Source organism: Nanorana parkeri, unplaced genomic scaffold (genome assembly GCF_000935625.1).
Source record: "Nanorana parkeri isolate BGI_ZX_2015 unplaced genomic scaffold, ASM93562v1 scaffold835, whole genome shotgun sequence".
Taxonomy (NCBI): Eukaryota; Metazoa; Chordata; class Amphibia; order Anura; family Dicroglossidae; genus Nanorana; species Nanorana parkeri.
Genome location: NW_017307103.1, coordinates 636,214 through 662,363, shown reverse-complemented (window position 1 = coordinate 662,363; position 26,150 = coordinate 636,214). Strand labels below are relative to the sequence as shown.

Below are 26,150 nucleotides of genomic sequence, written 5' to 3'. Positions count from 1 at the left end.
AAATCCATTTCGGATTGTTAAAGGAAAATTCTTATAAAAGCCTCAAGGGTGGGTGGTAGATCTAACCCCATGTTTGAGTTTATGACCACTTTAAATGACTCATAACCATAACCTGCAGATTTTCTATAGTCAGATGGAAAAGGTGCAACAGATTCCTCTATCTACACTTAACTGTGTGAATGGAGTAATCTCCACCTGGGCCAATCTGTTGCACTTTTTCCATCTGACCACAGAAAATCTGCAGATAATTGTAAGGTGTATGGGCACCTTCAGAGTAACTTGAGTTGGTGATAAAATAATGCTTTGTGAGATCAAATCATTTAGGATAATATATACATGCATGTGACTTTTGATAGAACAATCAAACTATGGCTTGCATTAAAAAAAAAAACAATCAAAGACAGACAACTGCAGTTTCAATTGACCATATGGAGATGGAATTACTAAAAATTGCCCAGTGTTTGGACAGCCTAAAGGGTATCAAAACCCGAGAATACAATGCAACTTATCAGTCCTTAAATTAGGTGACTGCATTAATTTTCATTTTCAGGCTAAGAACATTTTCAGCAAGTACATACAGGTGAAACTCGAATAATTAGAATATCGTGCAAAAGTAATTGCAGTAAGTGCTGCAAAAGGGGCCAAAACCAAGTACTGAGTACATATGCATGCTTGTACTTTTTAGAGGTCCGATATTGTTCTATGTACAATCCTTGTTTTATTGATTGCATGTAATATTCTACTTTTTTGAGGTTGTGGATTTGGGGTTCTTGGGGTTTTCATGAGCTGTAAGCCATAATCATCACAATATGACAAATCACGGCTTGAACTATCTTGCTTTGCATGTAATGAGTCTCTCTCATATATTAGTTTCACCTTTTAAGTTGCTTTAGTGAAATAAATGAACTTTGCACGATATTCTAATTATTCGAGTTTCACCTGTAAATATCCCGGTTGTTCTTGCCAGAATTGCAGAAAGCAAACAGAAACAATGTTATCTTTCTTCTGTAAGTTACCTCCCCCCACCTTCTGAAAGTAAATTGTTAAAAAGCCTGAAAAAAGAAAACTAAGGCAACCACCACATCTGAGGAATGGTAAACTGCAATATATTACAATTGGGTTTTTGGGTTTAGTACAGCTTTAAGGTTTGAAATAGCTACAGCAAATAAACAATTCCATTTCTGAATCCAAACCAAAGAAATTTTGAAATAGTGTTAACTGAACATAGAACAAAAACTAACTTCACTCCAGATATATTACATGTCTGATAGCACAGTGTCATATATATATATATATGACCACCCGCCAAATATTGAGTAGCTCCCCCTTTTGCTGCCAAAACAGCCCTGACCTGTTGAGGTATAGACTCCACTACACCTCTGAAGGTATGCTGTGGTATCTGGCACCAAGCCGTCAGTAGCAGATCCTATAAGTCCTGTAAGTTGCTATGTGGGACCTCTGTGGATTAGACTTGTTTTTCTAACACATCCTACAAATGCTCAATTGGATTGAGATCTGGAGAATTTGGAGGCCAAGTCGACACCTCAAACTTGTCGTGTTCCTCAAACCATTCTTGGTCCATTTTTGCAGTGCTGCAGGGTGCAACATCCTGCTGAAAGAGGCCACTGCCATCAGGGAATACCGTTTCCATCAAGGGGTGTACTTGGTCAGCAACAATGCTTAGGTAGGTGGTACATGTCAGCATCACACTGCCTCCATCAGCTATCCTTCTTCCCATAGTGCATCCTGGGGCCATTTCTTCCCAGGTAAGCGACACACATGTACCCAACCATCCACAAGAAGTAAAAGGGCAGGCCTTTCTATCGGAAGCAACATAAACTCTTTCAGCAAATTGTACATCTTCTATTGGATCGGACTACACAGGCCAGCCTTCTTTCCCCACGTGCATCAATAAGCCTTGGCTGCCTGTGACCTTTTCACCGGTATTCCTTCCTTGGACAACTTTTGGTAGGTCCTGAGCACCATAGACTGGGAACATTTCACAAGAGCTGCATTTTTGGAGTTGCTCTGACCCAGATGTCTAGCCATCACAATTTGGCCCTTTTCAAAGTCACTCAAATTCTTACACTTGCCCATGTTTTCTGCTTCCAACACATCAACTTCAGGGACAAAATGTTCACTTGTTGGCTAATGTATGCCACCCACTTCCAAGTGCCATTGTAATGAGATAATCAATGTTATTCACTTCAAACGTCAGTGGTCATAATGTTATGGCTGGTCGGTGTATGTATATGTATACACACACACACATATATATCTTAACTTATTTCAAACCGGAGTGCATCCTAATAATACAGTATGCTTGTTTTTTCAAGCCCGCAGACAACTGTCAGATATTCCGTGAAGTAATTTGTCAAAGAGAGGGTGCAAGATAAGATTTGAATTAAGAGATTCCTTTTCAAATTGTCATCTTACCAGAGATGCTATCATTTTGGGAATTCAATAACACTGACAAGCTACTCTATAAGGTTCTCTCTGCGCATGCAACTTAAGAGAACTTGAAGAAGACTGCCTGTGGTCTCAAGAAGACCCAATCCAACTGCAGGGAATTGTCATCTTGTCTTGGCAAAAGGGATCTCACACAGCAGGTCTATTTAGTGTTAAGGCGTGTTGTTACTAGAGTAGAGAAATTCAAATTTGTCATGTCCATTATTAAAATGTCATGTCCATTATTAAAAAAAATATATACTATATATGAATGTGATCAGCTTAGTGCAAATTATCCTATTATCGAAAGTAACATTTTACAAAGCTTGTTTCTGTTTATAGTTTGTTAACATACAAGGGGGGCATCCATATGAACGTTAAAGTCTTATCAGAATTGACTTTTGCGTAGATGTTCCAACTCGGCAGTCTAACCCAGTCTGGTGTTTTGAGTCCCACTGGGTCAAATATAAGTCTGGCGAGCACAATGACCATGTCACCACAGGGTCAGGTAAAAAAAAGGTCAGCCCTGTGAAAGAAGCTTATTTATAATTGCCTTTCCATGCCGCTGCTTCACTGTTCCCTGGCCATTGCAGGTATTTCACTTTTCCAAAAGGGTCGAATTCCTGTTTCCCCCATAACACACAGTGGTTCGTTCCGGTGGCTTGTATGTCCTGTAGTGATATACAAGCCGACAGAAGAAACCATTGCATGTAGTGGGAGTAACAGGTATTCACACATCTGGAAGTGTGGAATACCAGCAGCAGTCAGTGAGCAGTGAAGTAGTGATGTTCCAAGACTCAGGCCACCAGAAAAGTAACTATAGATGGGCTTTTTTAACATGGCTGGCTCTCTTTTATAAGTGACCCTTGTGACATGGTTACTTTATTGGAAGCCTGAACAATGAGAAAAATATGGGCTGCCAATGAATTTCTGACATAAATCAAGTACGCAGATTATGAATACTGACTCAGACACAAAATTCTGAGAGCTCCTTCAGGGTTAGCGATTCAAAGTATTAAAGTCAGAAACAGCAAGGCAACTAGCATTTTTGAAAGGCAGATCAGCGATGGCAGCCTATATATTTCGATTAATACAAGTTTTTCTAGGACAATGAGACAGATCCTCCTTATAAGTGTACCTGTAACACCTGGACCTGGGTGTGTGGTGACATGATGACATATCAGAAACCTCCATATATTGACAGGCTTCATACACCTTTCTGTGCAGGGGAAGGCTTCCCATGACCACCAGCCTAACCCCCCGCAGCTGTCCAGAAGCTGTGTGTTGCAGTGCAGCTGCTGGTGTGAATGTAGCCTAAATGGTGGACTGCGGTATTGACATGAACTGAGTGACCATTCGGTCTGGACCGCGATTCAGACCTCTGCTTGATGAAAATTCTAATCATCGGACCTCCTTGAATTTTAAGTCACTGCCCCTGATATAGACTCTTTTCTTATAATGGTTTAATATTATTCATGCATATATGTTTTTTTTATAGATATGTAATTGTATTCATTATTTGATACACCATTTAGGGAATGGAAATGGAAATGTTGTTGTATGTTTTTATACAATGACAACAAAGTATTATTACTTTTATTATGATTAGTCAAGAGCCCATCGGTATCCAAACACAAATGGATCTTTAGCAATTACCTCTTACATTTACAGCAACCGATAATGTACCAAAACAAATATAGGCTACTGGGCAGAGTTCAGCCAAGCGTGACTAAACAACCAACCAATTTGTATCTGCCATTAATTCACTGCACCTTGTTTGTTTAAACTTTAATTTTAGATTTTATTAGCCACAAGGTGATTACATTTCAGTGGCATAAACTTCCTAGGATTTTACAACACCCCCCAGACATTAAAAAGTCAGAACACTATACACAAATACACTGGTGCCCAGTAGTTTAGCTTAAAATAGAACACCAGAGAAAATGTTATTGCTTTAGCGTAAGGACCTTTGTAGGGTTTTTATTACTGTATGTGTCCTCATTGGGGAGATGGTCCTCACTTCCTGCGTGGTCACTGGGACAGGAACTAAGGGGATAGCTCTCTGTTGGTAATGCTGAAAACAATAAAAGCACTTTCTTTTAAGTAGAGTGGAGAAGGGTTAAAAACTCTGTCAATATTTTACAGCTTTCTGTGTATTCACTGTGAGGATTGTTCTTACTTATAGGCACTGGGACAGGAAGTACAATTTCACCTATGTGCACATACACAGACAGCTATAAAAACATGATAGGGGTACTAACCTTTTCCCACTCCATCCAAAACATTGACATTCCCTTTAAAGTGTATCTAAAGCCAACATTTCTTTTTTTAGTAGTCAAAAGTTAGGTTAGTCAGGTTTTTATTTTGAAAATTATTTTGCAAAAAAAGGTAAGAGGGAGGCGCTGGGAACAAATGTTCAGACAATAAAAGAGGTTAATTCTTGAGCCTGATCATTAAAGATAATTATGAGGCGAGTGATTTTCACTCAGCCTCATAATCTGAGCCGACCTGTGACAATGAAACTGTCACAGGTCGGCTCAGTAGATCGTGAAGTGAGCGAACACATACCGTCGCTCGCTCACTTCTCGATCTATCCCTGCAGAGAGCCGTGACTCATGGCCCCCCGCAGGGATTCCCCCCCCCCCTCCCCTGTCCGATCCTCCAGCGCTGACTGGCGGAACAGATGGGGAGGGGGCGGGCACAGCTGGCTCTGCCTCTGGATAGGCAGAGCCAGCTGTCACTCACACAGTTGGATGGATCCAGACAGCATTGTCGGGATCCGTTCCGGCAGCGGCGTCTCAGTATAGCTCGTATACTGAGCTTTGGGTCACGGGAGAACGCTAGTTTGTGTTCTCCCGTGACCCTTAGGAGAACTATGGGGAAAAGCCCTGACCCCATAGTTCTCCTTTAAGGTTTGGCAGTTCCCCATGAAAAACCTAAACTAGGATCACACTGGAAATCCAGCTGTAATCAAGTTCCTTTTGGTCTTTGGTTTTGTATTCCAATCAGTTGTATTTATTTAGCTTGAATATGTCTATTGGAAGATCAGCTCTGATTCCTTTTGTTACCTTTTTTTTTTTTTTGTGTTATACAGTATATCAGTTTAATTTTCAAAAGATAGCACTCTGCGTGGCTTGATGAGATGTCATTGTATATTTATGTGTTAATCTTTTTTTTATATCCAACTTTATACAAATTGGAGCTTTTCTGTCTTACTGTAACTTTTCTGCTGATATACATGACCGTGTGCTTTAGCCGAAAATCAACAACACACTATACTGTTTATTGTTCTGTATATACACAGTTTTTAGATCCATGGTGTTATCATTCCATAGTTTTCATATTTCAGTCTTATGAGTCGTTGGGACCATACAACTATGGAATGATAGTATTAGAGTTGCATGACCCCATCTTACAATGATAGGCTAAACAGAGTCGTTTTAATCATTTTTCAGTTATTTCCAATGGTTTGTGCTACCATATTAGTTGGTATGTTGTTTAATCCATGCACTTTAACTTTTTTAGATGTAGTCTTATGCATTTGTTTGCAGCCCTCATGAAGGGGGTATTTTCTGCTTTGGAAATGCATTGGCTGTCTTTTTACTGTAACTGGATATAATATTAAATACTTGCATTTGGCCCTTTCTTCAGTTTGGTCACGCCAGGTTTTTTTGCTGTCTGTGTCACCATAATGGAAGATTCCTTAGGAAGATGTATTCTCTCTATTTGTTGTGGTGACTATGATCAAGAGAGGAAAAATCCAAAATGGTGAGTTTTCACCAGAACCAAATAGAGGGGATCTTTTCCAATTGCCACACTTGCTCTAGTGACAGGTATCTAAGAGGAATGCAAAAAACGTCCCTAGCCCTCCAGCGTATATTCTAGTCAATATTTATTGACTTCTATAGTGTCACATCATCATAGCCAATGATGTGACACTATAGAAGTCAATAAATATTGACTAGTATATACACTGGAGTGCTAGTGACTTTTTTTGCATTTGGACTCACTTCGCTGCGGCATCCGCTGTCATTTTAAGCACCCATCCTGTATTTTTTTTTTTATCCAGTCAGGAGTGCTTAGATAGTTATTGAGGTATCTAACAGGGGCTTTACATCACTTTGGAGAGATTGTCTCTCACTTCCTGTTCGGCCCATAGAACAGGAAGTGAAGGGAAATATCTGCAATGTGTACAGATGGCAAAAAACCTGGCAGGTGTTTTAACCTTTAATTTCTCTATCCAAAGTGAAAAAAATGTGACTTTGGATACACTTTACTTCCTTTTTTTTAATGATAAATCACCTCCTTCAAATATACCTATGATATCAGACAAAGCACCAAAGTATTGGAACTAACAGAAGCAATATTATTTAAACGAAAAAAAATAAAAATGTAAGCGTTACCTAAAACTCGTAATCTGTCTGCTCCAACAACCACTTCCTTCTCATCTGCAGAAAACAAAAGCTTCCCATCATTTGACGTTACCTTGAGGCTCTTTCCACGTGCCTGAATACCCTCTGATCCTGCCAGAGAAAGCAGTAACAGAATGAAAGAATAGGATGTGAATTGCTGTTACCACTTCATACTTTACTGCACGTAAAAATTACAGATGTATATCATCTTGCCGCTGCACGCTCACTGACTGTCACTCTGAGAAATAGCGCCATTAAAGCAGAACTCCAGGCAAACTTTAAAACCTCTGTTATATCCATGTGTACATTCTGATAAACTGTTCAACTCATTTTTAAGCTGTGCTGTGTTAAATAGCCTGTAATCCTTCATAATATTAAACAAAATCCATGTTTTATTAAAAATGAAAATAACATATAATCGCTGTGCATGCAACTTTGTATTTTGTTGTTATTAAAAATAACCTTTTCATGCTATTCTGCAGCCAGTTATGATTTTTTAAAACTGACAGATAATTCAATTTTCTTTTCCTTACCTAATGGCAACAGTACTCACTAAAACAGGATTTTGCAGAAAGATTATATCCTGCTTACAGAATGAGATTATTGCTTTGCCAAGAAGTCTGCTCAGAGCTCGAAACAATATAGTAAGCATTCCCAGCATTCTGCATTACAGCAGCGAGCCTTTTATCTTGGGTGATACATTCACATTCATTGCATATCTAAGGGGAATGCCATGTTTCTTATTACAGTAATGGGACCCATTAAGAGAATACATTAGGCAGACCACCCCAGTAAGCACTCATATTCACCAAAGTACTGACATGGACTATGTCAGTCCATATTAAAAAAGTAGGTATGAATCTTGAGTGAGGTTTGCCAAAACCCTTGCAAGGCATACAGTTTACACAAGAGTTTTCATTTGTTCAAAACAAAAAGGGAGTTTCACTTTAAAGCCCAATTGATCTTGCAGTTTAAATCAGGTTAATACATTCAAAGTCTTACAGTTAATTTTCTTTGAAAAGCAGCCACAGCCCGAGTAGAAAACCCTTTCCAATGTCAGCAGCTGTAGAGAAGGACCCTTGCTCTCTGTGTGGAAGTGGCGGTCTCTCCACAGAGGTCCGACATGCGCCCTTCTGAGTCAGAGCTAGAGCTCTCCAATCAGCAGGGAGCATGATTTCTGATTTTTGAGCTTCAGTTGGGCTTTATCAAAAACCTTTCTTGAAAGTAAAATATGGGCTGCAGCTGTTGACCTCCTTCTGAAAACTGCTACTTGCTTGACTGCTATAATGAACCTTGGCTTCCATATTGTGGACTTCATTTGTTATATACAATACATTATCTAGATTGGCGACTCAGAAAGTAGTTAAAATTAGAACATCAGAATGACAACCAAGCAACTATTATTTTCAGAAGGAGGTCAGCAATGGCAACCTACATAAAACGTCAGACATGATAACTGATGGACAAGCTGCATTTTTTCTCTGTCTAGAGCAGGGGTGTCAAACTCAATGTAATCGCGGGCCGCATTAGCATTATGGTTGCCCTCAAAAGACTGGTTGTATCTGTAAGACTATGTAAATGTAAAGGTTCTATGGTGGGATGTGCGGACTCTCAGGGGGACAATGTGGGGTCTGTAATGGGCACTACGGACTATCAGGTGGCTGTGCAGGTTCTATGGTGGGCTGTGTAGACTCTCAGTTGGATGTGCAAGTTCTATTTGAGGGATGTGTGGACTCAGGTGGCTGTGCAGGTTCTGTGGTGGGCTGTGTGGACTCTCAGATGGCTGTGCAGGTTCTATAGTGAGCTGTGCAGTCTCTCAGGTGGGCTATGCAGGGTCTATGGTAGGCTGTGCAGGTTCTGTGGTGGCCTATGCAGGGTCTATGGTGGGCTATGCAGGTTCTGTGGTGGGCTGTGCGGACTCTCAGGTGGGATATGCAAGGTCTATGGTGGACTATGCAGTATCTATGGTGGGTTATGTGGGGTCTATGCTCGGCTGGGTGGGGTCTTAGGAGGGCTGTGCGGGTGGAGTGGATCCACAGGAAGGAGGAGATTTGCTGCTAGCACTGTACACAGGCGCCGCGATTCACAGGAAGGCTGCCGGGACCTTGCTGGGGACCTCGGCTGCCTTCCTGTGAAGCTTGGCACCTTTTTACAGCGCTGGCTTTGGTTTAAAAATGTAAGCTGCAGGAGAGGTGCAAGGGCCACATGAAATGGCCTGGTGGGATGGATTCGGCCTGCGGGCCTTGTGTTTGACACATGTGGTCTAGAGAGTCTTGGTAAATTCCCATCTAATCAGGACACAGGAGTATGGCAGAAATTATTATTTCCTACCTGTAACCAGCTGAGTAACAGGCTTCATATCCTCGTTGAGAATATTTAAAGTAATATTTCGATCGGACTGAAGGTACAACGGGCTCCCCTGTATGAAACGACAACAGACAGGATAATCTATTAGTTCTTTGTATGTACATATCTGGGTATTTGTAGACATGCGTATGCTGCTGGAAAATCTTCCATCTACAGGTCATGTCAGTGTTTATGCTTCACCTCCATCTAACCATTCCTGTGTTACTAACAGTAATCCATCAATAGAACCTTGATAGGATGTGTCAGTATCCTAGTCTCTCAATTACACATGTAATCAGACTGCTGATGTTGGATGATGGTATGTGATTTTCTGACAAGTATACAGGCAGGTACAGGGAGATATACATTGGAAGATGTGTCACCGACTATATCTCAATATACTGTCAGCGGGCTGTAACCTCCAGGACTGAGGCAATCAGACTGCTGCCTGGAGAAGATTATTAAGGCAGCTGGACTCCTATAAATGCACATTTCCTATCACTTTCTGTCTCAAGACACTGGTCACTAGGACAAATAGAAAGGGTGAAATTCCCCAGCAGGGACACATACAGCAATAAAAAACCTTGATAAGTTCTTCCATACTCTTAACTCCATATCCAAGACAAATAAAATGGGCTAGAGAGCTTTGTCTATAAGCTAATGCTTGTTATTTCCAATAGACCGATATCCATTGGAATTAACAGGATTTGCCACAGCAAAGCAGGTGAATTTACACTGGTGAATTCCATTGGATGTGCATGGAAGCAGATGCTTATAGATGGAGCACATGGTGACAAGAGAATAGGCAGCCAATGAGAGGCTGAAAAGGGGCAAATTAGCGCACCCCCTTATAAATAAATGCTGCTAGCAGGCAGGGAGATAGATAGATAGATGGATAGATAGATAGATAGATAGATAGATAGATAGATAGATAGATAGATAGATAGATTGTGTATGACATCTAAACATCTAAGAAGTGTCAAGTTGTACTTTAGCATCTTAATTCCCAAGAACAAGAGTTCCCATTGCTTAGCCTTGCAGTCACGCTAAGTTTGTGTGACTCCCAGCAGAGAGCAGATGTCTGCGCTGCCGAGCTCGTTATATCAGTCAGAGACGCAGGCGCCGCAGCCGCAGATGGTGATCCTGGTGACCTGCTCTGTCTGTATAAATCTTTATCATTAACCTGCCAGCAAGGAAGCTGTAAAGACTGTTTATGCGCACACTGAAGCATAGCATACGGTTTCTGTCTTTAGTTTCCTCTGGCTTGCCGCTGGCGGCAATGCCGGCAAGCTGAAGGTTAATGAACGCCCCCCTAATGTATCCCAATTGTGTTTGTTTTTATACAATTGTCTGGCAAATTTATATGCAACGGAAAAGAGCAACTACCTCTTCATTGGAAAGATCCTGACTGGGCATGGAAGGAAACGTTCTGATCATATTTTCTCATGCTAAGAGAAGAGAACCAATATATGGACCAATTACAGATGAGATTAGTTGGAAAATGGACTGGCATGCAACAGACTCTGTTGCCCACATGGATGCCAAAGCAGCGCATGCAACTGCTATCGGGCCCAGCAGCAGAGGGGTTTTTGTAGCCATATTGCAGCATATTTAAAGTGACAGCATTACCATTAAGTTAACCCTCCCTAAACTAAAGCTTAAAGCTGAATTCTAGACAGATATCAAAGACACACATGAATTAAGCTCTGTCATGATTGATAGATCATTAAATTCATTTTTAAAATACAAGCAGTGTGAATTCCTGAATTTGACCTGGTATCAGCCTATTGCAGAACCTGTATGGTAGTAGTGTGAGAGGAAGAAGCAATACAAAGAGCCAGTCAGTTCATGTGCTGACAAGAAGCATGCTGACAAGAAGAGAAAGTGACAGATAAACTCATCACTGTGCTGCTTCTCCTTTTACTGTCCAGTCACAGGCTGTGGAGGGTCCAAGACAACCTGGGCTCAGATGAAGCGCGTTGAATAATGCTGACCATCAGGCTAAGGGCATGTAGGGGGCAAAAGAAAAGTATCGCTGGGGAAACCTTTGTATTGAAGGTGAAGATTGCAGCAAAAGCTGGTTTGTTATTTTTACTTTTAATGGGCTTTGGCCTACACGTATTTATTTTTGTCTGGAACTCTGCTTTAAGATTGCTTTAAAGGCTTCAACAAAGTTGCTTGAAGCTTGCCATAGGATTTGTAAATGCTGTGCAAAAGCTTGCTGTACACACTACTCTTATATAGGATGAAGCCTGCATCAACAAGGCTTTAGCAAACATATGGATAAAATGAATGAATGGACAGTTTGGGAACTTCTATATAAATGCTTTGAAAGCAAATAGTATTCTGTACCAATCGAATGATTTTGTGATAGAGATCAGAGAGGCAGACGGCCTTCTAATATTATTGCTGAGGGCCCACTGACACATACAGTATGTACATCCCTGCAAACCCAATCAATATCTTTTTGGATGTTTGGAAGGTGGGGTGGATATACTCTACGATCATATCAGACTAGATGATGACTGTATTCACCATAAGTGCATCATTGTATGACTGGTACCCCACCACGAAACAGGTTTAGCTCAGTTCTTAGGTTCTGACAGCTCGGGCCATACATGCGTATTGCCAAGTCTATGAAAAATCATGTTCTCCAAATCAGACGTGTGATTAAACAGTATGGTGCAACTTTGATCACTATGTGAACATCACCTTTTCACTAGTAAACTGCAGTCTTTCATAATTTATTCCAGTGCATATGAAGGTTTCTATGTACCCCATTTTTATTCAAAATAATAAGGCAACTTATTAATAGGCATTCCCCCAATCTAGGAAGCTTGTTAATGGAGAAATGGAGAAAAAGCAGAACTACGCGCAGATATAAAAGACACAAATAGTGCAGCTCTGTAATCATTAATACATCCTTAAAGCGGAAGTAAAGTGGGTTTAAAAAAAAAAGCCCCCTGGCGGTGTTTGCCATACCGTGCCAGTAAGTACAGCATATTAGAACAATATGGCCGACTTACAATGTAAACCATCTCCTCCAGCGCTGGCCGCTTTCCTCTCCATCACCGGCGCTGCCATATTCTCCCGGTCTTCTTCCAGGTTAATCGTCTTCAGCCTCATGATTGGTTGGCCGGCATGATGTAACTTCCACGCATGCGCACAGGAGTTACTTCATTTTGGCATGCCGAGCCTATGCACTGAGTTGCACATGCGCAGCTCAGTGCACAGAGAAAAAGAAAATTGCTGACAGTAAGGTAAGAGATTTTTGGCAGAAGAGACTGCTATAAAAAGTCTTCCTGTTAGCAATTTTTTGAAAAGGACACTTCCACAATAAATGTATTTTTCATTGCAAGCAGGGTAAGTCAGTCTTTCTCAACCAGGCTGCCATGGCCTCCTCAGGGGTGCCTCAAAATGTTGTGGTAGTGGGACTGTGATGTGAAGGGGGGAATGAAGACTGTGATATGAAGGGTGCTCCTAACGTAAAAGGGACACAATGATGTGAAAGGAGGGGACTCTAATATGAAAGAAGAGCTTTGTATGTGAAAGGGGGTCCCTGATGTGAAGCGGGGCTACTGATGCCAAGGGTGACTCTGATGTGCGTGGGGGGCAATCTTGATTTGAAGGAGCACTTTGATGTGAAGTGGAAAACCCACTTTTGCATGGGGTCCCCCTTAAAATCAATGATAGATTGGGGTGCCTTGAGATTTTGCATACTTTAAATGGTGCTGTGACTAAAAAGAAAGGTTGAGAAATGCTGGCGTAAGTACTTGAATTCGATTTGGTATCAGCCTCTTCCAGTCCCTGTACATGAAAACCAGGGGAGAAAGAAGCACGAGCAGCCAATTAGTTGTGCTGTAGTACTTATCTGCTGACAAAAAGAGCATTCTGATAGCAGAGAGCAAATTAAGAAAGAGATGAGCTCATTAAGCAGTCTGCTGCTTCTCTGTTTACTGTCCAGTCACAGGACGGAGCAGAGACAAGAATTGTTGTTACTAAACTGCAGTAGAGGTCTCCTTCCCTGCTAAACGGAGCTGTTGTGTGACAGAGTTGTATAAATCTCAGAACTGGAAGGACAAAAATACAAATCGTTTGTCAGTTAAAACAGCTCCCTGATAAATATTTAATTTGTGTACTTAACCATTTGTCTGGAGATCATGTTAAATCTTTTCCCGTAAGCACAAAATGTCAGGCCATCTGTCACCTCTTTACTTTATTTAATTCCATTTCGGAAGATCATTTATTCTTGATCGGTGTAATACAGACTTTCTAAAATATGATGTCAGTAAAATGTGGTTTAAAAAAAAGAAGTCAAAGAAACTGTTACACGGATTCTTTTTCTTGGTCGATTTCATTTAATTGAATTTTAAAAACCTGTAAATGTAGGCGCGTGAGACTGCATATTCACTTGTTATGCTGAAAACCCACAGTGACTTCCTTTCCCGAAGGACAGATCCAGCGAACCTGCTGTTTACACCTTCAGGCGATCATCATTTACAAGTGAGCAGTACAGTACTAATGGATGGTGTTACGCAATGGCAGGAGATAGATATCTCTCCCTCGCTGGGGATTTCAGCTTCTTTCTCACTTGTGAAAACATTGCCTATACCAATCAGCCTCTGGAGAAGTTATTAAACAGATGAAGTTGTTACTGAGTAAAAGTGAGGCTTGTGCATCAAAAGTGTCTCTGTTGGTAACTAAGAAATATTTTAAATTGTCTTGTGCTTTGAGACAAATGTACAAAATTGTCTCATGACATGCAGGGTAGGATAAAAGCACATGTATGATTTACTCCTGTTAGATAAAACTGAGAAAGAGAAGACTATTTTAGAACATATTGGAGTAGACCTAGCATTAGCTATATAATTTATACTTAAACCTAACATCATGAATGTTTTCCCCACCTCCTGTTTAAAATAAAAAGGTCCTCTAGTATTCTCATTTCCTCCATGCTCCAGTGTTGCACTCCTCATCCTCCTCCTGTCCTGGTTGCTGCTCCTCTGCTGAGTTGAATGACAGCCAGCATCATTCAACCCACTTCCAGGAGCCCAGGACATCAAGGACACACGCCCTGTGTGCAGTGCCGAATTCCCCACAAGGCCACCGAGGCCCGGGGTGGCAGGGAGCAGAGGGGCGGCAGCCATGTTGTAGAAACCAACTTACCGCCCGGAACGGCATGCTCCACCCAGCTGTCATTTGCGGGGCGAACGGCCGGTCTTCGGCAGGCCGTTCGCCCTGCTTCGGCTGGCACTTTGCCTCAGTCAAGCCGAAGCATATGTCTTCGGCTCGGCTGAGCTGCTGAGCCGCCTTCAGCTGCTTTATGGGCTATTGTGAATAGCTTGTATGGCAGCCCTTTGGTTCGACTGAACTGAAGGGCTCTGGTGGCCGAAGAGAGCCGAAGGATCAGCCAAACCTACGGCTGTATCCTTCGGCTCACTAGTGAATAACCCCTATGTCTTTCCTCAGGATTGCGATTTAGCTTTGCACACCACATGAGAGCGGGGTATTTTGGAGGTGAGGGTGGGGTGGGGGGTCTGGCTGTTCCCTGACACTGGTATTCTTTCTGCTCTTCTCTCTGTTTCTATTTCCTGGTTTTTTTTTTTGGTTCTTTTTTCGGTCTGTATCTATACGTTTATATTCTTTGTTTTTATCCTATCCTTGTTTTCTGATCCTGCTTTTGTGTTTCTTCATTTGTCAGTTGTGTTAATCTAAACTAAACAAATAACAAATTCGGTCTCGTAGAGGGGGGGTATTGGACCCATACGTTCCAGCGACTTAGTCTACTAGGTATCTCAGTTGGATACTCACTACAGTGACTTGTGCTATGTTTGCCGTTTGTACTGCCACCTGGGCATTCTATGATGCTTTTCATATTTTGGATATGTCTGTTTTATACCTTTTTTCTGCGAGATTATATATAAATAAAGAATTATAAAAAAGAATATAGGTGCTAAAGTGACCGTGGATGGCGCTGCATGGATCAGAAGAGGAACAAGATGTCACAGCACACCGTAGGAATGTGTACGAACAAGCGTCTTTATTGACGCATATTGTCACAGATAAAGCCACATTTCTGGGCCACGCAGGATCCCCTTCATCGGGTCCAGTAAGACATCCTCATGCTAATATATAGGTGTAACACTTACAGGTATTCATTAGCTCTTACAAAAATCACGGTACTCCCCTGAACATGTCTTTATCTGCTGCTCTCTTCAGAAGGTTGGATCTTTGGTCAGGCAACGACCACATTTATCATCTACTTCCTGGAAATTCTGGTGTCTGTGCAGTTCTTGGCTGTGTTCAAAAATTTCTGACACATATCAGTCCCTACTGCAGCCTCCCACTTTGTGACTTGCTAAAAATGAAAATGTTCTAGTCTGATCACTGGGGTAAAGGTGAATGAGGAAATGCTTACTTCTGCTTGCAGCAGACTGATGGCATCGTCTCAGCCCAGGCAAAGTTGCTTGTTTGGAGCTCAGGGACAGCTCTTTAATAATAAATGTTACACATTTTGTAAATAGACTTACTATATTGATGTATATTGTGACAAGTGAGGAACTAATTCATGCAGGCTTGAAAAGTTCTAAAGATGTTTTAACAATTTTAATCAGTTCTTGATCAGTTTATTTCATTTCCCACAATACTTGTCTTTCTGTCATTTGTTTAATCTTTTTCTATATCCTTTTTTTTATCTAATGTTCTTTCTTCTTGTTTCATAGAAAATCTAAAAGGAGCTTCATTGTGACTGAAATGAAAAAGAGGGACTTTTGTCCCCCTTTTAAGTCTGATGTCCAGATCTCCATAAATGAATATTTTATTTCAATGGAAACTCCTCTTTTCTGAGAAACAAATAATGTTCTGTCTGTTAGTTATATACATTGCAAGGATTTTTAGAACAGCCATAGCCGGCTCATGCCCAATGCTGTTTAGTAGAAACTCTTACTGTCAGTCTACTCACTGTGGGGAGTTAAAGAAGAACTCTACGCACACATATTATTAATTTTTGCAGTGGGGCTACAAGCCCCCCATTCCACCCCCACTACATGGTGCTCGTATTTCACTAGGGACGAAAATTAAAAAGCCTCGGAGCAGCTGGATGCTCGATCGGTCCCTTGCTCCCCTTTCAGCTCCAACGGTTTAAGGTCCTGTGAGTCATCACGTCCTATACAGTGTTTAGGATGAGGACACCAAGGAACATTCCATTGCTGGAGTGGAGCAGGAGACATGCTGAAGGGACCAGTCTAGCAGCCAGGCGGATGTGAGAATCAGGTGAGTATATCTTTTTTATTTTTGTCCCTAGAACTTAACCCTTGTAGTGTGTTAGTAGCCCCACTACAAGGGTTAAGAATATTTATGCCCTGAGGTTCTTCTTTAAATGAACTTCCGTCACAAGACCAGTACTAGTGTTGTAAGGAGAAAGAAAATTGATGAGAAAGGAAGTGAGCCAAGTTGGAATGGCAAATTACATTTCTGGGGGCTATCTGTACACATTCAGTGTAAGGACCACCCCTGGTTACAAGAAAATGGCATTTGAATATTATGCCAGTTTGAAGAAATTAGAGCTAGCTGTAGATAGCAAATGAAAAATTATTTGAACAACATTCAATTCAGAAGCAGCTTGTGTAACATTTTATACATAATAATTTATTTAAACAAACGTAGAGTTATCCTTTTAAATAGCAATACGTTTTAACAGAGTTCATCAGGTACATTACTGTGCTACATCCAACTGTCAGTACAACTTAATATTGAAATAACAATGTTGGCCAATGTTTTCGGAACTAATTCCAGAAACATGATGGCATTTGGCACAATATGTTTTTTGTAACAAGTATACAGTAGGTGTGTTTCAGTGATGATTTATTTATGTAGCATCCTTTTATAGCTGGTGTTCACAGGACATAATGAAGTGTTAATGGCTTGTTCCTATGGCTCGTTCTAATTATATCAGAAGCATGATCAAATGTGTGAAGAGGATGTACTGTATCTTTTGTCTAAGAATCTTCATAATAAGAGCTGACCCTCTTTCCCATTTCAGAAAGCTGGGATCACTGGTTAAATCCTCCTTTTAGACTAGAAAAAGGAATTTTATGGATTTAATGTTTAGTTTTGCAAACAGGATAGGTAAAGGAATGAAAACGCTATAAAATTTTTATAACGAGAAATGGGTATATAACGTGTGCATCAATAGCCTACCCATACACAATCTGTCAGACAGTCTAAAATACTTTCTTAGGGATTGTGTATATTTGCATCAGAACTGCATATAAGTCAAAGGCAAAGGGAAAGCAGCTTGGAGCAGTTTAGAAGGTGGTCAAAAGGAACCCGGAATTGCCCCAAAACTCATCTTGAATGCCAGGGGAATGCAACTAAAAGCCTGCTGCATTTGCACATCTATATTTGCCCTTATACTCCACATGCTTTTCCTCAAGAACTGCAGGCACTGCCAAAACTTGAGACCTCAAGAACTGCAGAAAATGCAAGCCAAAACTCCACACCTCAAGGGCTGGAGACACTGCAAGCCAAAACTCCACACCTCAAAAAGTGCAGACACTGCAAGCCAAAACTCAACAATGATTATTGGCAAATGTTGAGGCTATGTGTATACTAAGCCCTAAGCAAAACACTCCTGCCTCCACATGTGAGGAAGCAAAGTAGCTGCCCAAAAGAAAACACATTTTAATGTACTTTAAAGTATATCCATAGCTAAACTTATTTCCTGTTAGAGTAGAGAATGGTAGAAACTCCCGTCAGGTTTTTGTTGTTTGCAGTATGTGCCTCGTTAGGAAGATAGAAATACTTTAACTTCTGGTGAAGTTAGGGAAAGCTCCTTTTATGTTCCACGATGACTGTGCCCCTGTGCACAAGGCCAGGACCATAGAGGCATGAATAGATGATATTAGTCTGCTGGGGGAGCTTGAGTGGCCCACACAAAGCCTTTAGGAGGGATCGAAAAATGCCAATTATGAGCCTGATATTCTCATCTAACATCAGTACCTTTCCTTATGAAGTGCTTATGGTTATTTAGGCCACACATGCACACAGACACACTTCAAAGGCCTTCCCAGAAGAGCAGAGGCTCTTATAGCCACAAAGAGGTGGAGGCAACTCCATATTAATGCCCATGGTTTTGAAATGGGATTTTCATTAAGCTGTACATATTGGCTCTTACTTTGCCTCAGTTTTCTTGTTAGTGCTCCTTTGTTAGAAGGTAGGTGACTTTCTTCTACCTTTCCTTCAGATCATGTAGGAGCCACAGTAAATTCAAAGTCACCTCGGCTCTTGTGCACTATGCAGAAGCATGACCACATTTTAAATTACTGGACCCTGTAGATGCACAGCTTTTTTATATATAACTTTCTTTTTATTAAAACATTTTAGAAAGATACAGAGAGGAAGCAAACAAAAATATGAAACTGCAATAAACCAGAGTTGCAAACAGGCGGATGCACGGCTTTTGGCACCTTAAGGCCTAGTTCACATAGGTTTCCGCTTCTATAAGAGCAGCGTGAACAGAGAGCTTTTACAGAGCATTTGCAGAGATTTGGGCAAGCTTTGTTGGAGCGTCTGAAACACTGTTCAACTCCACTTTAGGAATGTTAAACACATTTCCTAATGGGAGTGCTGACTATCACTTTAAACAAGCTGCTAGTAGGCTTCAGTAAGCTTCAGCACAACTTGAAGCTTGTTAAAAGTCCGCTAGCAGCTTGTTTAAAAAAAAACTGGCTTGCCCCTGCATAGTTCATCTGTTTAAAAGTACAGTTATCTTATAAAATCAATGTTTTTACTTGGAAAAAAATTCAAGAACCACCTGTAATTGTTCCTCAGCATCTTATGTCATTTTTCCTTTTCCGATTTTTAATGAATCGGGTGTTCATCAGCATGCAGAGTTGTGTGATAATTACAAATGAGAATGCGACTCAGTCTACTGGCCTTTAATGCAACAAGCCTTTTACCTTACCTATTTTTAAGAAAAAGAAAGAAACAGCTTGTGGCGCAGGAGGCAATTAAAATGCGGCACATTTTACTATGAGAACATACGTTCCATTTTAACAATAATAGAGGATTGTAGGAAAGACTATAAAGGTAGCCATTATAGCTTGGCTCCACATTGCTCCCGTGGGGTGTTTTTTTTTAGGTGTTTCCTTGCATCCTACTAGTTTTGGCTCTCATCTGTAAAAACAAAAAGTGGATTGTGTGGGTTATTTGCCCCCTTGCCCACCCTTCCTTTGAACATGATTTGTCAAATGGGATAACACTGACAACAAAGAGAAAATCTGAGCCAAGTCAAATATTTCTTCTATCTTCGACATCTGTTAACACCACTTGTGCTCATTTTGTGAAATGTATTTCTTGCGGCACTTCAATACATGGGATATGTGGTAAGTAACTTGTCTGCATGGATACTAAAAAGGTGGATACTCTAAACTTCTATCCTGGTTGGTTATAACAACACACCCACTCCATGTGCCGCACATGGAGGGGTATAAAGTAGTTCTGATTTTCTCAGAAGTATTTTAAAAGAGAACCAGTCGGCAGTTGGTAATTGGCATATGTAATAATCTGAATCTTCAGTTGTAAACTGTTACAGAGGTGCAGCATCAAGATTACTTTTTTTTTTAAATCAATTGCTTGTATTCTCTGCCTGTAGTTCAAAATTTGGTTTGTTTTTAACATTCAAATTTGGAAGGACTGGAGTTTCCCGAATGAAAAACACATTCACTCTAAGGATTTTGTGTGTTCAAAACCAAATTTCATCCTGCTCCTTCGATTTTTTTTTTGGTCACATCAGTCAAAATCGACTGTCGATTTGACCCCCTTAAAGGAGAACTATGGGGTTAAGTCTTTTCCCCATAGTTCTCCTTAGGGTAACGGGAGGACACAAACTAGCGTCCTCCCGTCACCCTAGGCTCAGTATACCAGCAGCTGCCCGCGGTATACTGAGACGCCGCAGCTGAAGCGGATCCCGACAATCCGCCCAGCTGCGTGACTGACAGCTGGCTCTGCCTATCTAAAGGCAGTGCCAGCTGTACCCGCCCCCTCCCCCGTCCGTTCCGCCAGTCAGCGCTGGCGGATCGGAGCGGGGAGGGGGAAATCCAGCCCCTCCCCTGTCACTGCAGAGAGCCGTGACAGGATCGAGAGGTGAGCGAACGCCTTTATGTGTTCGCTCACCTCCCGATCTACTGAGCCGACCTGTGACAGTCTCATTGTCACAGGTCGGCTAGAACTATGAGGTGAGTGAAAATCACTCATCTCATAGTTCCTACTTTAACCATTAAAAAATAAAGAAATTATTAAAAAATGTTCAAGCAAGATTCTAACTGTATATCTAGCTCTAGGTTGTAAGACCATCCTGTCTCCTGCCTGAATTCCCTGCCGATAACAGACACTCAAACAACTGACATAACAAAGGTGATATCTAGACTGAAGAAAAGAAAACAAATGGCTTTGTTACATGACAGCCGTACCCTCCTATAGCAGCCCAGACAGAATGCTACCTATCAGCTCAGACCTCGAACAAGGGGTCTACAGGCTGACACTAATGCACTAATATTTCAGTCCAGACAAGGAGAGAATATCAGTGAATAACATCACACAAACCTTTACCTGGGAATAAGGCTGCATTTTTAAAAACAATTTAAAGCTATTTTCTGAGCAGATTTATTTTAAATTAGTGAAATGCCCTAGCCTTACTGTAAGGCTTGCACTTAAAAAGACCCTGTTACTGACCTTGAAGATTGCAGGTAATTTCACATAAAAATCAAGTATTTAAAATGTTATTTGGAGTGTATTTTGTTTCCATAAATAATATTTTATTCATAAATGCTCCAGGAACAGTCAATTCCTTAGTACTACCGCTTCCCTCCATGTCCATCATAGCCCTCTCTTCTTCTGGGAATGTCTAATTACTGTCTTTGCTGGCACAGCCCTCCCTACATACCTTTTATGTAGCTGCTGGGGGAAGGTGGAGAAAAGTGTAATGTCATTGAGTGATATCCATGTCAATTGAGTGATAGCTCAGAGTCTGCAGACCTTACATGATGGTGCCCAGCAGTAGTCTCAGACCTTTTAGATGTCTATACAAAGTAGGTTTTTTTAGGTACATAGCATGCAAAAATTACTTGAAATACATGTAATGTATAATCTTAAAGGAGAACTATGGGGTTAGGGCTTTTCCCCATAGTTCTCATAAAGGGTAACGGGAGGACACAAACTAGTGTCCTCCCGTCACACTGAGACGCCGCAGCTGAAGCGGATCCTGATAATTATGTCTGGATCCGCCCAGCTGCGTGAGTGACAGCTGGCTCTGCCTATCTAGAGGCAGAGCCAGCTGTACCCGCCCCCTCCCCCGTCCGTTCCACCAGTCAGCGCTGGAGGATCGGGCGGGGAGGGGGGAATCCAGCATTGACATTGATACAAACAACATTTCTGTTTGTAAATTCGAGAAACTCATAGATGGTGGCAGATTGGAAAGTACATTTTTATCAACATTAAATTACAAAATGGCTTGGGTAGAAAAAATATATATTATGGGGTTTTTAACAGCAGTGGAGTTTCCTATTAATTATTTTCTTATAAGTCGATTAATGACCTTTTGATGATTAATAGTAATTTATACATCAGACCAAAAACAACAGTATAAATACGAGTGGAACGGGGATCGAGACTCAAAATAAGAACAGTAGCTATGCTGTTTTCTGACTCACATACCTGTACTTGTGAATATTTTGAAACAATGCCTTTACAAGTCTGCATGAGTAGATCCCTGACATGTCACAATATACAGCAACAGTAGAATTAATTACAAAAAACAGTCCTTGATCTCCAGTCCAGGGACTTACCAAGGCTGAGATGATGTCATCAATCTGCTGCAGGCAGCAGGAAGTATTTATTTAGTGTCCTCACCCTGTCACCCTGAGTTATTGGATTGCAACTTTGAAATCGGAATGTAACTCGCTATAAAGTTACATTGTAACTTTCCAGCAAATCATAAAGGAAGGCAGCAGAAGGAGCTGATTTGTGTCAGATATTTGTGAACACAGCCAAGAACTGTACAAGTACCAGAATTTACATAACTGTGTTATCTCTTAAGCAGTATCTCAGTCCAAGTAGTATATGCTGGATGGCTCCATTCTGCTGGAGAGAAAAGCAGATGAGGGCAGATGAAGACATTACTTAGCAAGCATAAAAATATCTCATGCTAGATCCACATTAAACTTCAAGAGCATGTTTTATGTGGCAATAAATAGGCTTCATGGATGACCTATCTGCAATATAAGGTATATGGAACCTGTTTTGAGTGAAACCATATTTTTGTTTGCAACTTTTTTCATTAGTTTTTTCATTATTGCAAATAAATAAATTGTTTTTTAACCTGAGAAAGAACACTTACCGGCCTGGAGCGGATTTCTTTGGCATACAGAGGTTTCAAAAATTCTGAATCTCCTTCTAGTCGTAAACCTTTGTCTGTGATTCTGAGATTCCCCATTCCATCCTGAAACACAAAGCACCATTTATTTATTGTAAATCTGGAATTCTTAGGTCGTATAGATTTAAAAAAAAAGTTTTGGATCAAATGCCATAGTTCCTGACTGTTTCTGCCACCAGGGAGCTTTGGCTGTTCCTGTCCACTTTTCCATGTTCCAGAACCCCCTGTTGCGTTCTCTGTACTATAAATAAATAACAAATCCAACAGGCAGTGTTTGAGCTCCTTAAAGATGGCCACCACATTTGTGCAGCGTTCCCGAGAGAGAAAGAAATTGTCAGGTGGTTTAACTATCCATCATCTGCCAACTGAAATGCAAGCTTTGGGTGGACTGACCTTTTAAGACTGAATATAAAAAACCCTGCATATTGTACAATCATATTCTCATATATGCAAACCCAAGAACAAAAATGCAATATATTGCAGCTGCCAAGTTATTAGATGTGGTGGATACATTAGTTTTCATTTTAAGGCTAAGGATACTTTCTCCCAATACAAAAAAAACTAATAAAAGGTGTATGGACCAACCAACTAGGTCAACACACCACATCCCAGACGTGTATTACCAAAGAAATATCTGTTGGTCCTGCCAGAAATTGTGTTCTTTTAACTTCCTGTGCACTAAACTGAAATCTCAAATAATCTTAGCCTTTCCAATTTTCAGGGAGGTGTTGATAGTCCAAATGAGGAGAGCAGCCCGACAACACTGCTCCTCCATACATACAATGGGGTATGTGTTGGTTTTTTAGTACAGGAATTATGTTACTTGCAGAATCAGACGATAATAAAGCTTGAAAAAGAAAACTAACGCGCCAACACATCTAAGGACTGGTAAGCTAAAGAATACAGGCAGCCCCTGTGTTACATACATCCGACTTACATACGACTCCTACTTACAAACGGAGGCTATTACTGTACAGCAGGCGTTGTTGTAATGCTACCGCGCTCATGCCGACGAGGAGTGCCCGCCTTTTTGGGTCTGGTTCGTAGTACTGTTCGTACATTACAGAAAGTTGGCGTGCAGACGAGAGGTGCCCACATCTTGTTTGGGGTCACTGTGAGATTTCTACTGCTGTCTGTAGCCTCATTAGAAAGATTTAATCTCACTTACTGTCCTTGAGACAACAGGAAGTGAAAGGAAAACTACCTGTCAGAAAGCCAGAGCCAGAGTTCGAGTGTCGACGTCTGCGCATGCGCGGGCGCCTGTTGTGGACCATAGAGCCATAATAGGAGCAGCGTCTTTGCACGGACGTGCGCGTCATGCTCGCGTTCGTGCGCGTGTTTGTGCGCACGGGCACGCGCCGACGTGTCATTTGAACAATTGGCGCCAACTGGGCTATAAAGGCTGTGTTCAGCTATCCTCTTATGCTGTCAGATCGTCAGCTTCCTGTGTTCTGTGTTCCTGTATTTTCTGTATCCTGATTACCCGTTACTGACCCGGCTTGGACTACCCTCTGTTGTTGCTTGCTCCCTGAAGACCCCGCCTTGTTTTTGACCTTGATTCTGCCTCACCCCTTGTACTACATTGCTAGCTCGTTGATGACCTCGGCCTGCTTGACGATCCATCTGCCTTGTGTGTTCTGCTTCCAGCTTCCTCAGCTCATCGGATCTAAAGCCTTCTGGATCCTCTTCGGTGCATCCGCATCCTGCTTCCTGCCCGGATCTATGCACTTCATCTCATCTCCCAGATGCAACAGGCTAACCAGCCTCTGGCACACTTGCCCCTCTGTGCCCCGGCGCCCCTGTAACCAATCCAGGTGCTCCGGGACCGGAGCTGTGAGAGAGGCCGCCCTCGTCAACTCAGACTCCCCTAAGGTACGTGACACTACCCCTAGGAAGGGGAATTCACTCTTGTAAGAGTGATCATGGAAAAAAGTGTCTCCACTGAAGCTTTATCACCAATCCTTGTTACCACGACAACCCAACATTTTCAAAATCCAATTGTCACAGGGACAGACAGTGAGGTGAAATCTTCTGAACAAGGGCGCATACACAGCAAAACAAACTTTACAGGGCCTGAACCCTTCCCTATGCTATCCAAAACAAGAAAAAAATTCACCTGTTCCAACTTACATACAAATTCAACTTAAGAACAAACCTACAGTCCCTATCTTGTTTGTAACCCGGGGACTGTCTGCATATGGTTAGATATAGGATTAGGGATTAGATATATTTTAAGTCCTACTTGTTAGCACTAATGCCATCCAGTCTTGATGGCACCTGTGACTGCTGCTCAGGAAGAATCAATGTGAGATGCACATTCGAGCCAGCTGACAGTCTATATAACACACTAACCCCATTGTGCATGTGTCCAGACTTTGCCCAGTGCTTACACATCACTATGGCATTCAGCATGCCTTTAAGTAAACACAGTGGAAGTCATGCTTTTGCTCTAGTAAGTTTTGCCATTTACTCTGACAAATGCCAGAATAAGCAGATGAGCAGTCCACATTGTCCTGGGTAGCAGGAGACAAGTGAGAAATGCAAAGCAAGCTGGGGTCCTTTTCTCAGGATGTGCCTAGTGGATCCCACCTGATATTAACCCCTCACCTTGTCTTATGGCAGGAATTGCCTCTTCCTGACTGATCGGTGTGGCCAACTTTCTGTCATTTGATGAGTGACATCTAGGGAATACCATTCTAGTACCAGAACATCATATAATTCTCACAGTACTGATTTTTTTCCAGCTCTCCTGCCCATCCTCCAATACCCTGCCTGCCCACAGCTGGGAAAATTGTCATTACCAATTTATGAGCCTGAATCTTAATATTCCTGGTCCTGGTAGAGCGCTTTCATTTATCAGCATTAATGATACTGAGTAATCAGCTTTACTGCACATAACCACATTTCTTTGTTCCTAGGCTGCCTCAGAGGACAGCAGTGCCCCAGTCAGAGAGCATGGGCAGCCTTCTAATTGTCTGATGAACACGACATTGATGGTCATGGTATTTATGGAATATTTATGAAGCAGGTTGAGACAGCATATTTCTACCTCCATTAACAAATCATACATTTAACTGTTAAATGCTCCTCTCATGCATACTTACTAAAATGGGTGGCTGGATGGGATGTGGTTCCCATGCTTCTGAATTAAGGGGTCACTACAGCAAGCACAGGTTAGGGGAGAAGTGTATAGGAGAATGCATTGTGAAAACAAAATTTGTTTGTGTACTATTTCACTACTAAGGTACCCAGAGAATAAAGGCAATACAGCACAGGCCATCAGCATTAGTTTTAAGTAATAATAAAAAAAAAACTCAATAGTGGCCACGCACAAAACTACCATTTAGGGTTAGTTTACACCAGTTGCACTGCAGCCGGCTCACTTTTTAGTGGGGCAGGAGGGGGCGTGGCGTGCCACTGAAGTGAATGACACCGTAGCCACGCCCTGCGGCCACAATGGGATCGCCCGCATGGGATCACAAGGCACATTGTGCCTGCGGTCCGGTCCGGTG

At 41.6% G+C, this 26,150-nt stretch overlaps 1 protein-coding gene across 1 annotated transcript in view; it reads right to left on the bottom strand.

The window, feature by feature from the left end:
• SGCD (sarcoglycan delta) overlaps positions 1-26,150 on the bottom strand; it is a 208,103-nt gene that overhangs the window by 67,731 nt on the left and 114,222 nt on the right. The window contains exons 3-5 of the mRNA XM_018565348.1: positions 22,603-22,704; positions 9,192-9,279; positions 6,852-6,971 (exon numbers count right to left, since the gene is read on the bottom strand). Of these exons, the coding sequence (XP_018420850.1) occupies positions 6,852-6,971; positions 9,192-9,279; positions 22,603-22,704 (310 nt within the window). The remainder of the gene's footprint in view (positions 1-6,851; positions 6,972-9,191; positions 9,280-22,602; positions 22,705-26,150) is intronic.